The sequence below is a fragment of the Labrus mixtus genome, chromosome 17 (genome assembly GCF_963584025.1).
Source record: "Labrus mixtus chromosome 17, fLabMix1.1, whole genome shotgun sequence".
Lineage (NCBI taxonomy): Eukaryota > Metazoa > Chordata > Actinopteri > Labriformes > Labridae > Labrus > Labrus mixtus.
The window spans coordinates 12,920,759-12,937,052 of NC_083628.1; the positions used below are offsets into that span (position 1 = coordinate 12,920,759).

General features: G+C 38.3%; 1 protein-coding gene across 1 annotated transcript; it reads right to left on the minus strand.

Moving 5' to 3' along the window:
- Positions 1-1,634: 1,634 nt before the first annotated feature.
- scarb2c (scavenger receptor class B, member 2c) lies at positions 1,635-14,621 on the minus strand. Its single transcript, XM_061060750.1, has 12 exons — positions 14,400-14,621; positions 13,593-13,750; positions 12,435-12,579; positions 11,010-11,201; positions 10,757-10,848; positions 7,974-8,093; positions 7,705-7,883; positions 7,462-7,580; positions 5,940-6,013; positions 4,217-4,268; positions 3,577-3,729; positions 1,635-3,189 (listed from the first exon to the last, which is right to left on the minus strand). Exons 1-12 carry the CDS (start codon positions 14,520-14,522, stop codon positions 3,151-3,153), a joined length of 1,446 nt encoding a protein of 481 aa, XP_060916733.1. The 5' UTR covers positions 14,523-14,621; the 3' UTR covers positions 1,635-3,150.
- Between the last annotated feature and the right edge of the window lie 1,673 nt (positions 14,622-16,294).

The following is a 16,294-nucleotide window of genomic DNA, read 5'->3' on the forward strand; positions in this document are numbered from 1 at the left end:
GGTCCCTCTCACTCTCTCAGACACGCAGCATTTTTAGGAATAAATGAAAAATTAAATAAGAACAGGTCGGAAATATACTTGGGCCTAGGTATCGTCTTTGGGTGGGAAACACTGAAGACTAAATATTCTCAAACAGGTTGTTGGTGTTAAGTTGTCATTTTTATTATTCTGCACTTTTATTGATTTGGGCAAATGTCAGAGTTGTGTAGAGTTTAAGTGCCAGTTCTAGTGCTAGCCCTTAGTAAGGACTATAATAGTCAATAATAAATAATATTCTTTTTATGAATACATTTGTCTCCTGCGTAAAATGTGTGTAGAAATAGGCCTACAGTGTATTTTAACGCCTGCCATAATGGTGGTACTTGGTACGTGGTAGGCTAATGTTTCATGAGACATAAGTATATTGAAGCTAAAAGGTTGAAAATAAAAAAGAAATTTTGCGGTGTGTCATTAGAAAAAAGCTTTACAGTGCATGAGGTCACTGCCAATAGCCCCTTGCTAGCATGACACACCAACATTTCTAACCTGACTTGTGATTCTCAAATTGCACCATGGGAATGTATATGCCAGGTCAGCATGGTAAAAAAAACATGATTTTTGATGGACGAGGAGCCAACTCTCTGAAAGGAAATCACATTTTTAAAAGGGAACATTTTAGAGTAATTTGATGCAACTTGCAACAGAAATACAAAGTGTAGTAAAATTATTAATTTACGTTCAAAACCATAGATTTGCAGTTCAGATGTTGATTCTTACTCTTAGCGCAACCATGATCAGAAAAGATCAAAGCATGGGGGCGCTGGTGGAGCAGTGGTTAGTGTGCGTGCCCCATGTATGGAGGCTGTAGTCCTCCAAGCGGCCAGGCTCGAATCCAGCCTGTGGCTCCCTTCCTGCATGTCATTCCCCACTCTCTCTCCCTGATTTCCGACTCTATCCACTGTCTTATCTCTACAATAAAGGCATAAAAAGCCCAAAAATAAATATTTAAAAAAAGAAAAGATCAAACCATCAACTCTTCATACTTAAATTTTAAATGAGTCAGACAAACTTCCCTAACCCTGCCTTGATGACGAAAGACAAATATCAATTGGCCTACAGTACAAAGGAAGTGAAGTAATTAAGCCCTTTGTGTTGTAGTACCGGTACTCGAAAGCAGTTTTGGTCCCAAAAGCAGTCTCCAGACCAATTTTTGAAGGTCTTGTCTTGGAATCGAAAGCATTTTTATTCGGTCTTGTCTTGGACTCTGACTGGGCGGACTGTGGATTTTAAATCAAGACCGGTCAAGACCACCACTGATAGGCTATTTTTCTAAGTCATTACTTTGATTAGAAGAAAACGCCTCTTTCTAAAAGAAAAATCAACTTCAATTCATTCATAATTCGATTTTTGTCCACCAGTTACAGTCGTAATCAAGTGAGTGACACGCCTGCTGCACACAAGATGATGATTTTTCATTGATATTTACGGTTTTGATCTAGTCTCGCCCTGCCGTTGTCTTGACTGTCTCAATCCCTAAATGTCTTGGTCTTGTCTCGGTCTCGGAGCACTCTGGTCTCGGGTTTGTCTTGGTCTCGATTATTGTTAACTTGCCTAAAACACTACTGCAGTTCATGATGGAGGGCACTGAACACCCCTTTAGAGAATATGAAGCAGATTTATTGGATTTCAGGCAAAAGACACAACAATGTGCAAATGTTAGATATGTGAGCTGTTCTAAACATGGATACATTAATAACATATTGATGTTGACATGTAGGAGAAGTAGTGTAAACAATATTCTCTTTTAAGTATAAAAAAGGACCATAAAAAAAAAAGATCACATAAAGCGTCAATTGGGTGTGTGAAACAGTGGCTACAGTACGACTTACAAAACAATACACATTGAAGTAAAGTTCTGTTCAGTGCTGGACAGAGATTTTGCCATAAAAGTCGTAGGAATGCGATCAAATGCTTTTGACTAATTTCACCATCTAGTGGTTAACAGAAAAACAAACACAAGTCTCTATTTGTTAAATCTATCATCTATTTGTCAGTAGTTCCACCAGCACAGCATTGTTTGTACACTGATTGGAGCAGACTATCAGTAGAAATTCAAAACTGCACACTCAGCAACATTTTGAAATTGAGGGACAGAAAATATGTTCCATCACACTATCACGAGACAAGAGAGAAATCTTCACTTTATACTGTTTTGGTTGAAGTAATACGATATTGATGTTATACCACATATATAGTATTTTTAAAGGTAATGTGAGTTACAGGATTACCACTGGAGGATATGAAGGAGTACATGCCATTGTAATGAGTCAGATCCAGCTCATTAAAGATGCAGAGCTTTAGCCAGTGTTAAATGTTACAACCATGAAGAATCTTATGCAACCTTTTTGAAGTGAAGGACATTTCCGTCCTTTGAATCAGCTGTAAAAACTTTTCTACCTACAACCTCCACTGAACTCTGATGTTCACTCTCCTTTGAAAAAACACACACAGACAGGATGACGTCGTCATTATCACACACATTTCATGGACATAGACACACACACAGACAGACAGACAGACAGACACACACACACACACACACACACACACACACACACACACACACACACACACATGAATGCGTACACACATACTCACACGAACGCACACACTCACACACGCTCCAGAAAGAAGCAATTCTTGCACAAAAATATGGGCTTCGTTTAAATAACTACACTACTTATCTTATATTCCTGGAGGATTGAAAAAGTGACCCTCCAGACAATTTCAATTCAATGTAGAAGGTTGTTAAAATTATTTCTTTAGTTAAATTACTTATCTCGTATTTATATTAATCCAAAGAACTTGTTCACATGTTTAGATAGAAAAGGGAAGATCAACAGAATTGAAGATGTGATTAAAAAAAAACAACAGGACTTCAGCGTAATACAAAATGAGTTGAAAAGGAAGCCTTGCCGTGTAACATGAACAACACACACAGAGGACACTGCTCCTTCACTTTGTCTCTTATAACCATTAGAAACACAAACTGTGGTATTATGAAAACTTGCTGTTTAAATGTTAAGGTACAACTTGTGTATTCACGGATTTTTTGTGAAATGTTGAATGATACTGAAAACATGTTCTCGTCCTTTCACTTTCTGATTGGTGCTACGATGACAGAAGGGGCTGACGCTCATCTGTAGTGCTCTGAAAAATGAAACCAAACAAGACAATGATGAATGAATCTTTCAAATGATCAAGTGTTAAATGAATACTTTCGTTTTGAATGTATTTAGCATGGCATTATAAGCACAGTATAACTTCTGATTGACAAATCATTGATAAACAATGTAGCACTATTCTGTTCCTGGATGCTGAAAAAGCACATTGTTCTTTTGAACATTTCTTAGTTTTCTATATGATCTGACATTGAATATCTTTGGGATGTGGGCCTCTGCTTCCTGTCGGCTTTTTCAAAATTCGTTGATTAATAAATTCATTTCTTCAAACACAACAGATTCATCCTGAATGAAGACAGTTGTTAAGTTCACCTACAGTAATGAAAACACATTCATGTCTATCTGAAGTGCTCACCTCAGGGATTTTCTGCCGACACATCAGGAACATGAAGACCACGCCCAGAATGATGCCGACACCAATCAGCATGAACGGGATGTTGTCCACAACATTCTCCTGGGTAACAACTGACTTCAACACTTTAGCTGATGTGTCGTCGATGACAACGCTCTGCGAGAGAGAGAGAGAGAGGTTAAAGGTCATGGCTTGTTTGGAATGAGCTTGATTGAATACACAAAGTTTGAATGGTTTTAAAAAATCTAAGTGGAACAACCACAGAAGGAAGGATCAGCTGTATCTCTGTGTTATCAGGTTCTGTCAGTTAAATAATCCATATAAAAGTCTGTATGAGCAACTGACAGACCCGCACACTTCAGTTTTCTAAGTTACTTTAAGAATTCCCAAAACTTGAAACTCGCAGAGGAAAATTCAAACCATAAAAATGAGGCGACGCCTGCGAGCTAATTCAGGCAGCAGACTCAGGCAGCACAGATTTCACACATGCATCATTATCCTATCTCTCCCCTCTGCTCTTTCATTGCCAGCTTTGCCCTACACCAGCACTGCACTCTTCCATTGCTGATGGTGTGTGTTTGTGACCTGCATTGCTACAAGTGTAGACGTACGCAACGTCATATCACAGTGTGTGTTTCTGTACCTCATTGAGATAAAGCACCGGAAAGACCACTGTCCTCACGTTTCCTGTTTGACTGAAAGAAAGAAAATATCAACAACGGTCAACAAACTATCACTATCACGTTTTACTTTGTAGAAAATGAAGAGACACATTCAGAAAAGAACAATATTTAGAACATTTTCTGGACATGCTGGTTAGTGGGTATATTTAAAAGTAAATTGAACATGTTATTTTTCTTTGTATATAAAACTATTCAAAATCTTCCAACCACTTTTTATGATGTATTTTTCTTGTCTTTTAAGGTTGTCTATTTAAAGATAAATCAAACAGTAAAATCCAGACAGCACATGTACTCAAATTAGTTACACTTGAAATGAAAAGATAAAATCTTCTGTTATGCTGATGTCCCACATTGTTGAATGGCAGGTGAGAATACTGTACCAACATTCCCCTATAATAGCGCCTTTTTTAATGCTTCATTTTGAAACCTGTTTTCCTCGCTGACCTCAGTAGTCCATTGAAAAAGGTTGTATTGGACAGGTCTGAGCTTTGAACTGTCAGTACATCATATGTTGATCGAAGGTCTAAGGTAGTCATACAGCTGTTACCAGCTGATGTTAGAAGATCTAACTTTTCGAAACAAACCTTACATTTACAAAAAATAGCATTTCTAAAGTAACATGTCCTTTGAGTACAGCCTGTTATGGGTGTATGTGGACACTTGACTCTGTCACATGAAGCTGTTCCAATTAAAAACTGCACACATTTTTGTTCAAAGTTAAAATGACTGAGGATCTATTTTAATACTACTGCGCTGTGGAATCATAGTCGCTTCCTGCTGTTTCAATTTCATTGTATACTATTTGGTCCAAGTACCAGACTTGACTTTAAACTAGGGCTGGGCGATATATCGAGCTTTTAAGATATATCCATATATTTTCAATCGAGATAAAGGGTAAGACAATATCGTTAGTTATAATATCGATATAGTTCATGTTGCATTAAAATAACGTTATATACGTTTTCGGTAGAGCTGCTAGTTCACCTATTTCTCATGTCACTGTCTCTCCCTCTTCACTCTGCTCCTCTCTCTCTCTCTCTCTCTGAGCCAAACTCAACAAACTAAATGGTTAACAAAACACACAACTGTGTTTATTTTGTTATGCAGAAAATTAATTAACTTCACAAACAGGTAGTTTATTTTCATGTACATGTTGAACTTGTGCAACTGACTGTTAATAAAAGACATATCGATATATATCGCGTATCGCCATTCAGCGAAAAAATATTGAGATATTAGTTTTGGTCCATATCGCCCAGCCCTACTTTAAACTATATGAAATCTCATTCTGAAGAGGACTGTATACAACTTAAGAGCATGCATGACAATGACACACTAAAGACTTGTCTTCTCGGCTATCTGACTTGTACCGGAACAACCTTTAGTGGAATCATTTAACATCAGTGTAGTTTGATTTCATGTTCATGTTCTGTCTGGACTCAAGATTATATCGCTGTTTGTTCCTTCAGATGCCAAGTACACACATAACAAGCGCGGCAGGTCTGTCCAAAAGTCCATTATAAGTGATGATGGTGGCACAAGAGTGTTACAGTATCTTACTGGCAGCTCTTCCTGGTCTAAAGTAGTCATGCAGCTATTACAGGCTGATTAAAGGCAACATGGACGACGGAGGGTGTTCATGACAAAAGGTGAAGACACTGATGAAAGCAAAGAGCTGATTACCTGAAGGTGGATAATTTCTCTACATGGACGTTGATCTGAAGCCGTTTTGCTGCTTGCAGGACAATTCCTGTAAGCTTAAAAAAACATGTACCTTCACTAGGAAGAAATGGTTTACTTGACCTCACTGACTGTGAGCACACATCACACCAGATAAACATGTATACCTCATTGTTGCATATTCACTAAAACACATCGTCTTACCACTACGCATTCTGGTGAATATCTCAATGCAGCTTGCAAACATTATTCTTTGTCATTTTGCTGCACACATTTCAAATGTTCAAATCAAAGCCCCAGACAGTAAAAGTGGTTTCTTGAACCTATAAAGTTAAACAAGGCACTAAAATCCAGCAGTTACAGCAGAAGTTTCTAGACTTTGGTCAGTAACGATCTCATGCAGTGGCACAGTTGAGATGATAACATGGTGTAAAGGGGCAAAACAGGAGCTCGTTTAGTTTACTGGTTTCATGAACTGATTTCAACCTGTGATGACCCCACATGACGTGCAGGCATGTTATTTTCTAGGGATATTTGAGCATCTGTTTCTTGCATACCAATCCTTATTTCATGTTGTGGCTCTAAGATAAAGCTGCCACATAATTAATCAGCTCTGAAAACACAACAATATTAAAGGAGTTAGATAAAATGATGAATAAAGATAACAGTGAGAGAGAGGCTATGCTTTCTGTTTTTGTCTCGCTCTGGACCACAAAGAGAACGTTACACATTTTGTAAGAAGTGATAATTATCAAGATTATCTTATTTGCTACAGTCAGAAAAAAAATCATGAGAGGTGGACCATGAGAGAATCATTTGACCTAAGACTTTATTATATATATATAATGTTTTAGCAATATCTTTTATGTTTATGTTTCTACACCAAAAGGTTAAAAATTGAAGCAAAATTATCACCACTAACACAAATCACTGCAAAGTAGAAAAAACATCTGCAGGATTTCTCCAGTGACACACTCCATTCCTGGAAGTGTTTTCTTTTTTCTTTCAGTCCGCTTCCCCTAATCATTGATTTAGGACATGTTCAGCCATGTTTTTACAGTATAACACACGATAAGAGCTGTTAGAGATTATCTGTGGCGGGTGGCGACAGCTCCGTTCCACGTACCTCTGATTTAATTTTTAACTTCTGCTTTAAAAAAAAAAAAAAAGCCTCTGCTTCCTGTCTGCTTGAAGTTATAAAGTTGAGACTGTTCGCCATCTAGTGGTGAACATGAGGTACTATTATCTTTCTCAGGACTATCATGGCAAAATACATGTTATTAAAAACATGATGGTGTAAAGTAAAGTAATGCATACACAGATGTTTACATTGTGCAAAAAATGACATTTGAAGTCAAATGGGCAACATACTTTTGAGATGAAAGATATTCGCAAATTCATAGTTTTTGTATTTTAGATAAATTTGAAATATATTCAGAATTTGTAAAAACTAAGTGACATGAATTGCACATGAATGGAAACATGTTTTAAGGGGAACCCCAGGATTTAGAGTTGAAATTCCTACCGGGTGGATATCAATTGTAGTCTGGTGCAGCTCCTTGCTCGGCCTCATGCCAAACACATCTTCAACATATTTCTCATCTGCCTGGTAGAAGTGTGGTGACGACATGATGATGGGGGCTCCTACAAACACAACAGATCCTTTCAGAATAACATAATGAAACATATTCAGCAGCTCAGTGTCACAGACAAAAAAAAAAAACAGAAGTTCTGCAGCTGCAGTCATAGTGAAAGAGCTTTTTCCCACCTTGTTTACAGACGCTGACATTCAACACACCAGAGCCCATGCAGTTCCCTGCAGGGACACAGAAGCCCGTGTTGGCTGGGTTCAGGGTCATATTGGCAAAGACCTCGCTAGGGGGACTGAAGCGATACCCGGGGATCCCCTGCACTGACACGTCCTCCTCGAACACGGCGTACAGAGACCTTAGCAACAGAGTCAATGCTGGTTAACATTTACAGGCACAAATGAATCCTGTAAGCAGTTTCTTTCTCATTACTTTGCAGTCCTCTCACCTGCAGAGGTCGGAGGAGAACATATAGAGAGTCTCATCCTTGTTGATGACTGGGTGGAAAGATGCTCCGTTGGTTCCATTGATCATATTGCACTCGTCAGTTGTCCACCAACTTAAATGGCTGCACACACAAAATATTAAGATTAGTGTTTTTGAATTGGTAATGCTTTTATCAGTCAAGTAGTTTTAGACATGAGCAATGCCTAAGACTCAACCATTCAACATTCTGTGCTTGGAGATTAGGGATGAATTCGGATTGTCCCTCCTATCCCCTTTCACTATCCTCTTTACCTTAACCCCGGGGAAAACATCATGAGGTTGAGGAAAGACGTTAGGCGAATTCAGAAAGGACGGGGCGCTGGTGGCGCAGTGGTTAGTGCGCGCGCCCCACGTATGGAGGCTGTCGTCTCAAGCGGGCGGCCCGGGTTCACATCCCACCTGTGGCTTCTTTCCCGCATGTCATTCCCCACTCTCTCTCTCTCCCTGATTTCCGACTCTATCCACTGTCCTATCTATCCATTAAAGGCACAAAAAGCCCAAAAATAAGAATTCAGAAAGGACTAAGGGAAAGGCAAAAGTAGCTCTGAGAATGTGACCACCATTTCCACTAGGTTACATAATTATGCGAGGGCGGAGCTTGATGACGTGGGTCTGCCGTGGTGAAACTACAATTTTCCGAAAATGGACTACTAAAAGCACATCTACAAAAACTTTCCCCTGTGCCTTCTTACCGGTGAAATAATCCTAATTAACACAAGGCTGGAATTTAAATAAAAGGAATATAGGCTACGAGTAACAAAAGTGAAACCAAATGGTTGTCACATTGAGAATGGTTGCTCACGCTCACCTTCCTCTCCACTCACAAATAATCCAAAATAATAATAATAGGTATGATTGTATGAAATTAATTCTTACGTTTATGCAAGATATACCTAATGTTTTAAGCATACAAATGTACAACTGCACAAAGCATTCTTAAGTTCATGAAATATGTTGAATAAAACATCATCTGGCTAAAAATTTCTCTTATCCCTTTTTCTTGAAAGACAGAGTGCTCTGTGTCGGATGCGCGAGTCGCTTTAAATGTTGTGGCCGCAAGGAATTGTGGGACGGCATTACCTCATCTCCTTCGGTAAAGGATGGTCCAGTGTATCCTATGCTAAAGGAGGTTATCAAGGAAGCATTGATGCACCTTTCCTTAGCTTTTAGAAAATGTCTAATCACTTAAATGCTTCCGGGTCATTTCACTCAGGTAGGAACCTTCCAAAGCAAAAAAAGACAATTCCAATGCACCCAAAGAAACCTGCTGCTGCTTTGAAAATACATTTCTTGACTTGGCTTTGTTCAGTAAATGGAGGATGTAACTTAATCTTATACCTTATTGTTCATCACTGAGTGTTGTCTTACTGTTGACTTCAGTAAGGTACTTTAAAACTATATCTTTATCAAGACAGTAACAGTTCAAGTGAGACATTATGATCAAGCTCTTTAAGACGTTCAGCCTTACAATGAGAACCTGCGGTCCCGGAGTGCAGGCCTGCTGGTGGTACCTACAGTCTCCAAGTGTACTATGGGGGGTAAAGCCTTCAGTTATCGGGCTCCTCTCCTCTGGAACCGCCTTCCAGCCGGGGTCCGGGAGGCAGACACAGTCTGTATTTTTAAGATTAGACTTAAAACTTTCCTTTTTGATAAATCTTATAGTTAGGGCTGGTGCTGGTGTAGACCAGCTCTTAGTTATGCTGCTATAGGCTTAGACTACCGGGGGAACTGGCACCTTGAGCTCCTCTCTCTCTCTCTCTCTCTCTCTCTCTCTCTCTCTGCATATACAGTACATCATATTACTGCATGTATCTATCTATAAATCTCAGTCACTAACCACCTACTTTCCTGGGAGCTCTTGAGCTCCCCTAGGCTCCTCAAGATCATCGGTTGACGGCTTGCCAGAACAACCCCCACCCCACCACTACCCCCTCCCCACCGGATCGTGGGTTGGCGGCCTGCCAGAACAACCCCCCACACCCCCTCCCCTCCCCACCGGATTGCTGATGGACGGTCTACCTCCCCCCACCCCCTTGCTCTCTATCCCTCTTCCTGCATCTTATCCCATCTCTCCCCCTATCCCTTTCCAAGCCCGGCGCAGTCTAGGCCTGTGAAGGCTGTTTCATCATGAGCCGGGGATCCGGCCGAAGATTTCTGCCTTTTAATAAGGCAGTTTTTTCTTACCACTGTAACTTTTGCTGCTTTGCTAAAGTGCTCATGATGGATAGGCCGGATCTTTGTAACATAGCAATAAGTAAGGTCTTTTACCTGCTTTTTGTAACATAACAATGAGTAAGGTCTTTTTACCTGCTCTTTTGTAATGTTAACAGACAATGAGTAAGGTATTTTACCTGCTTCTTGTAAAGTGTCTCGAGATAACACTTGTTATGAGTTGACGCTATACAAATAAAAGTTGATTGATTGATTGATTGATTGAACCTGAAGACAGAGGCTGCACTGTTGTTCTACTGTATGAGGGACCACCAAAGTAATACAAAGTTAAAGTCCCACACAGCAGCTTTAACTATCTTATTAAGGTTACTTATACAAGCAGGAATACTCACACATGAAACAAGAGCATGTGATTTCTTAATGTTATCAAACAAGCCTTGTTTACATTCCTGTCTGGTACTGATAGACTCTTTGTGTAATGCAGCTCTAATCCAGTCCAATAACATGTAATCAGTAACTATCACTGTCTCTCCTCTCCTTTTTTTGGTCTCAAATGTTAGCAAGGATGATTACCTTTCACCTTTCCACGTATCCACTCGAGCGAAGTCCTTGTAGTTTTCCTGGCCAGTGAAGAAAACATAGTCACCATCGTTGGTCGCGTTGGTCTGTGAGAAGAAAAAACAAATCCTTTCAACAAACAGCTCTCACACAAGAAAGAGTTTCAAATGTCACATGTGAATTGTATTTATTAGAAACTCCTGGTTCTAAATAATCATCCCTGTCAGTTCAAAGAAAACAGTTATGTACTCATATGTTTCAATGATACCTTATAGAAAAGTCCAAAAATATCATCTAGATCCGGTTCAAAAACTGTGAGGGTTTTAAGCAGGCTGTCTTCGTATCCCCACAGCAGCTGACCCACTGTGCGGGTGGTGAAGAGGCCCGTGTCGGTGGATTTCATGTAGGAGGAGATCAGGTTGGATACAATAGGATTGTCCTTGAATTTGTCCATCACCGACTACAAGGAGACAGACAAGTTGGGACATTGTTGAAAACAAACCTGCTGTGTGAAACACTGAACTGAACTGAAGTTCTGTAAAGAAAGACTCCATAAGAGGACGAATCAGTTACTAAAGGAACTTATGAAAAACCATTCAAGACGTCACATTACAGAACTATTAGCATTACAACTGAACACTTTAAATATCTTAGAGCTGAAAATGTTATGTACTGTCATGGTTTATTAACGGTTTAGGAAGTCAATCATTATCAGTGGCAAAAGAAGAAGAAGAAGAAAAGAACATGCATTATAATAAATGTGCACGATGGAGTTTTGACAGAGAAATGTGAAAGTTGGAGAAGTGTACAGATTCTGTTCATAACTCGATACACAAACTGTCCTCAGAGGCACATGTACTCCCTGGAACAATGTTTGAAGATAAAATGCTACGCGAGACATTATGTTTGGGGGCCCACAGCAGTGAAAACGTGACTCTCCTAGTAGCTTTTTAACACCAAACTGTGTTCCAGGGACTAGAATTGTTTCACTTCTCCAACTTTCAAAATTTCACTACCAAATCTACATAGTGCACCTTTAATTTATAGGGGCATAAGAAAACATTGTTACACTCATTAGTATGGAAGTATTGCAATATTATGCTATGCAAAACAATTCTTAAAGCCCCTGCTGGGATTTTTAGTTAATAGTTTACTTCGTTCTAAAATTTTAATTTGTTTGGTGATATAATAAAACGTAAACTCTATTGCTCAGATAATGCATAAATGAGTAGTACTCTGATGTTGCATGTTAAATGCCCTGTTCATCTCTTTGTAAAATACAGCGGTGATTAATAAACACTACATGTACTACAAATTAAATATTACAAACAATGTTGCTATTTATTTGAATCGTAACCTCCTAACATGATATGTATCGTTTTAAGGGACTCTTGCCAGTGCACAGCCTGATGAATGATAAACACTTGAATGCACTTTATGGTACGTCATGTTATAAATGTATGGATGTTGTAACTCCAGAGAGCGCAGTATTTCTGAGCGACATAAATCACACATTCATCTATTTTTCCCCTACTTTTAAAACGATACTGAACAACATGTACTTGTGTAAGCATCTCTGTTTTTTTTGTTTCTGCCACATTAAATAATAATAATAATAACAAAATACTAAACTAAAATGTCCAATAACACATGACTAAACAACACCAGTAACTGACGCATTTCTTGGACTCACCACTGCAGGGACGTTGACGGTCCTGATGAGCTCGCTCTCCGGACCTCGGGACATGTTTCGCTCGAATATGTACGTTTTAGTGCTGACAGCCCCAACTTTAGTGCCATTACTGTTGAAGTTGACCTGCTCCATGGGCCGGTACTCTCTGTGTAGGACAATGACATTTCACAGTTACTTTACCTACAGCACATGCAGAGAAAATGCTGCGATTTAACGATTAGAAAATTCAGAGATCTATTTGGTCTAAATATATGACGATGCCAGTAGAAAATGTTTCCTTTTAAGTTATTTTACTTCCTGATTTAAATTCACGTGACCTGCTAAAAGAACAAGAATCTGCATCTTTGCAGTTGTTGAGTAACAGTGTGTGTGGAGTTATATGTGATCACAGATCATGTGGGAAGATGAAACTCTTCCCCAAAATGTAAAAGACTTTCACCAACATCTTTAAGGAAGGATGAGTATAGAAATCTGGGGCTTCGACTTCTTATTTCTAAGTTTGACACGTTGTTGTGCAACGCTACTGTGTCAAATGTTGAAGGTAAAACAAACTGCCTCAAACTAGCCAGACACAGGATGACATCATATCTATCCATGGACAAAAGTGTTTCACAAACAATAAATGTTTAAAGCTTAAGGAATGTCTTTTTTTTTTTTTTTTTAGCAGCTTCAGTGTATTAATAGAATTTAACCTGTGGAACGATCTAGCTCTAATTCTTGCAACTTCAAAATGTTAAAATAATCTGTTGTATGAATGCTTGATAAATAATTGATTTATTCCAAGATCCAAAGACTTATAGTCTGAATTGATTCAAACTATTAGTATAGTATCTGCTTGGTGTGTCAGGGCCTTTACAGTGTATGGAATCATTCATTGTGCTCGTTTTGCTTTCATGTTCGCATTGCTCTGTGGCGTCTCACAATCCTCTTTGTCTTTCAGTTGATCTAATCATCGGCTTTCAGGCACCCTTCTACCTTGAGTGACTACAGGCTTTGATCTATTGTATGCGTTGTATATTTGCAGCTGAAACAGGTGGGTAGGAGACAAATAGACGTTTACTCTCACCAATAATGGTTGTAGACCTGTATGTAAGTGGCGTCTGAGTTCTAGTTTATTGAACCATGACATTTTCACTTTTGTTTCTGTTCTGCTCTCACCTGTATGTATATGGTCCAACCTCCACCACAGCAGGCCTCTCCCCATCCAACACCTCCATGGGATTGGTCACATTAAAGAAGTAAAACTGCATGTAAATAGGGGCTGGTGGATTCTCCCAGGCCTTGAATGCATCTGTACCATTCTTCAAAACTATTTCCTGTAGGGGACAAAGAGCAGTGGGTTACCTTGTTCTACACAGTTAATAAAAAAAAAGGCATGACTTCAGTCGAATAATCTGCTGCTGACTTGGCTTTCCTCCCATCATATGACAAAGCCACTGCTGCATGGTGAAATCACCATGTGGGTTAGCTGTCTTCAGAGGCCATTTACTTTACGTTTTAAATAGGCCAATACGGTGTATAAGAAGTATATTACAATCTGGGAGTAGACTAAAATGTCTATGGAAACTATGCCTGTTATTCAATCTTTTAAACAAAGTACCAACATCATGGTTTTCATGACAAACAGACAAAACATCAGATAGCATTGAAACACTCCTCTCTAACTGCATAATCCTGTTTTAAAGAGGCACTTTTACTCGGCGTCACTTACACAAGCTGTCAATATTTGTTTTAATTGAGAAGTATTTTGACTTTAATGACACTCTTGTAAATATAAGGCTTACGTAAAACATTCAACTTATAAGTGGCGCAATCGAAACAGCGCAGACAGCCTTTGATGTTTTGGTCTAATCAAGATATCCAACATTAGCTGTATCCCAAATGTCCATCGTCATTTCATTTACTGTACAGTGGGCGATTACCTGACGTTGAAAAATAAAAATGTATCATAAATACAATGCTTACCTTTTTGACCACCGACTGTAGAAAGTGAGGAAACACGTAAGACAAGTTCAAAGAAATACCCAGGATCAAAATGAGTATAGAAAAAACTCCAATGCTGTAAATGCAACATGATTTCAGTGTCATGATGATACTGCAGGCTGATATTCAATGTAAACAAGTGTTGCGTTCACTGACATTAGATACAGTGAATGTTTGTTTTGATGGTTGGGGAACTTCTCAAAGGAACAAAGACATACATCCGGTACGAAATCATAACCTGTGTACCACTTCCGCTTTCTTTGACATGTCAGCTCTTCTTCACGAAGCATTCACCCACGACAATAATTAAACTTTGATTTGGTTTAACAAATTACATTTGAATTGTTTCATAAAATGTTATAATAAGTGTGTTGGTTCCCTCACGTCGTTTTGACTGAATACGGAATAATGTTTTTCCACTTACGCTAGATGTTGAAGACCAAATGTCGAGCAGTTATCTATCTTGGACATTGTAACTCTTTGGCTCTAATCACATGCTGGTAACGTCATTCATGAAACTGCAGTTTTTTGTGGACCATTTTGAATTAGGCTAAATCAAGGCATTGATATAATCATACAACACTGTTTGTTTCTTATGAGCTATGATCAAATTTAAAATTATAAATTGTAATTTGCACCCAAATAAAATAAACGGAGAGCATAGAAAAAAAACTTGCTCGTTTAACATGAAAATAGCCTCTTTCTATGGCAAAACCAGTAATGCAGATGTAGTTTAACAAAGCTTATCAGGGCGTTTGCTGGAGCGTCACTAGATGTGTCCACAAACATTTGACAAGAGAATAATAGCATCACATACAACTTTTTTTTTTTATCTGTGATTATTCAATCCAATTGTATAGCTTTAATGATGTCATTATTATGTTGAAAACCAAACTCAAACTCTGGTTATCAAAGTGCAAACAATACCAGAGATACGTGCATATGTGCAAATCTTGCTTCTTGTGTGATTATAAGGATGCATAAACCAAGTAACTAACCAAGTGGACCCAATAGGCCCCACATTTATTTTGTGATTGTTGGTCTGGTGGGTTAATTGATTGATTAACACGTTGTCAATGTTGACTGATTCCAAAGAATAATAATGATAAAAATACTTTTATTTATTGAGCATTTTCAGTCAAAGTGCTGTACAAAAGTTAATACAAAATACAGTTTAAAAAACATTTCAGAAACTAAAAAGTAATATCTCACATAGGGGTTCACAATGGTGTTTGAAGAGTGCAGACAAAGAACTTTAATATATTAATAATACATTTCCCCCAAAATTAGATAGTTTGTTCAGTTAAGCATGAGATAAAATGTGTGTTTATTACTATGCATTCATTCATGCAACATATTTCAGCAATTGTATTTACAGTACAAGAACAAGCTTGAGTCATATTAGTAATGATTTGACCCTTTTGTAGGGAGACACATAAGTGTATTAAACAACATATTATTACCTACTGCTGATTTGAGTATTCATATTACAGAACAACAATGTAGTAATTAGCTTCTCCACAAGGTGTCTCTGTGTTGGTTGTTTGAAGACTTTATACCTTGCCCACATTCTTTGTTTGCCCATAAATTTGCAATCATAAAACGTGTAGAGTCAATAACTATTTTAAAACGAGCCACACCTTGAAGATGCAGACATTCCTATGAACAAGAGTCTTGTATCTCTGTCAAACTTTCTTTTTCTCACCCACTTTTCATCTTTTAAATGTTAATTTAGATATTCTCAGGTTACATAACTCAGGTGATACTCTTACTCATTAATAAAACATTTAATATTTCTGGATACATTTTAGTTTTCTGCATGGTTTATGTTAAAGTGATGGAGATTTATTATTCAGATGTTGGCAATAATTCATAAA

Coding starts and splice junctions, on each gene's coding strand:
- scarb2c (XM_061060750.1), bottom strand. CDS start 14,522: ATGACACTGAAATCATGTTGCATTTACAGCATTGGAGTTTTTTCTATA. Junction 13,751..14,399: donor TACAGTCGGTGGTCAAAAAG/GTAAGCATTGTA, acceptor TGTCCCCTACAG/GAAATAGTTTTGAAGAATGG. Junction 7,884..7,973: donor TTCTCCTCCGACCTCTGCAG/GTGAGAGGACTG, acceptor TCTGTTGCTAAG/GTCTCTGTACGCCGTGTTCG.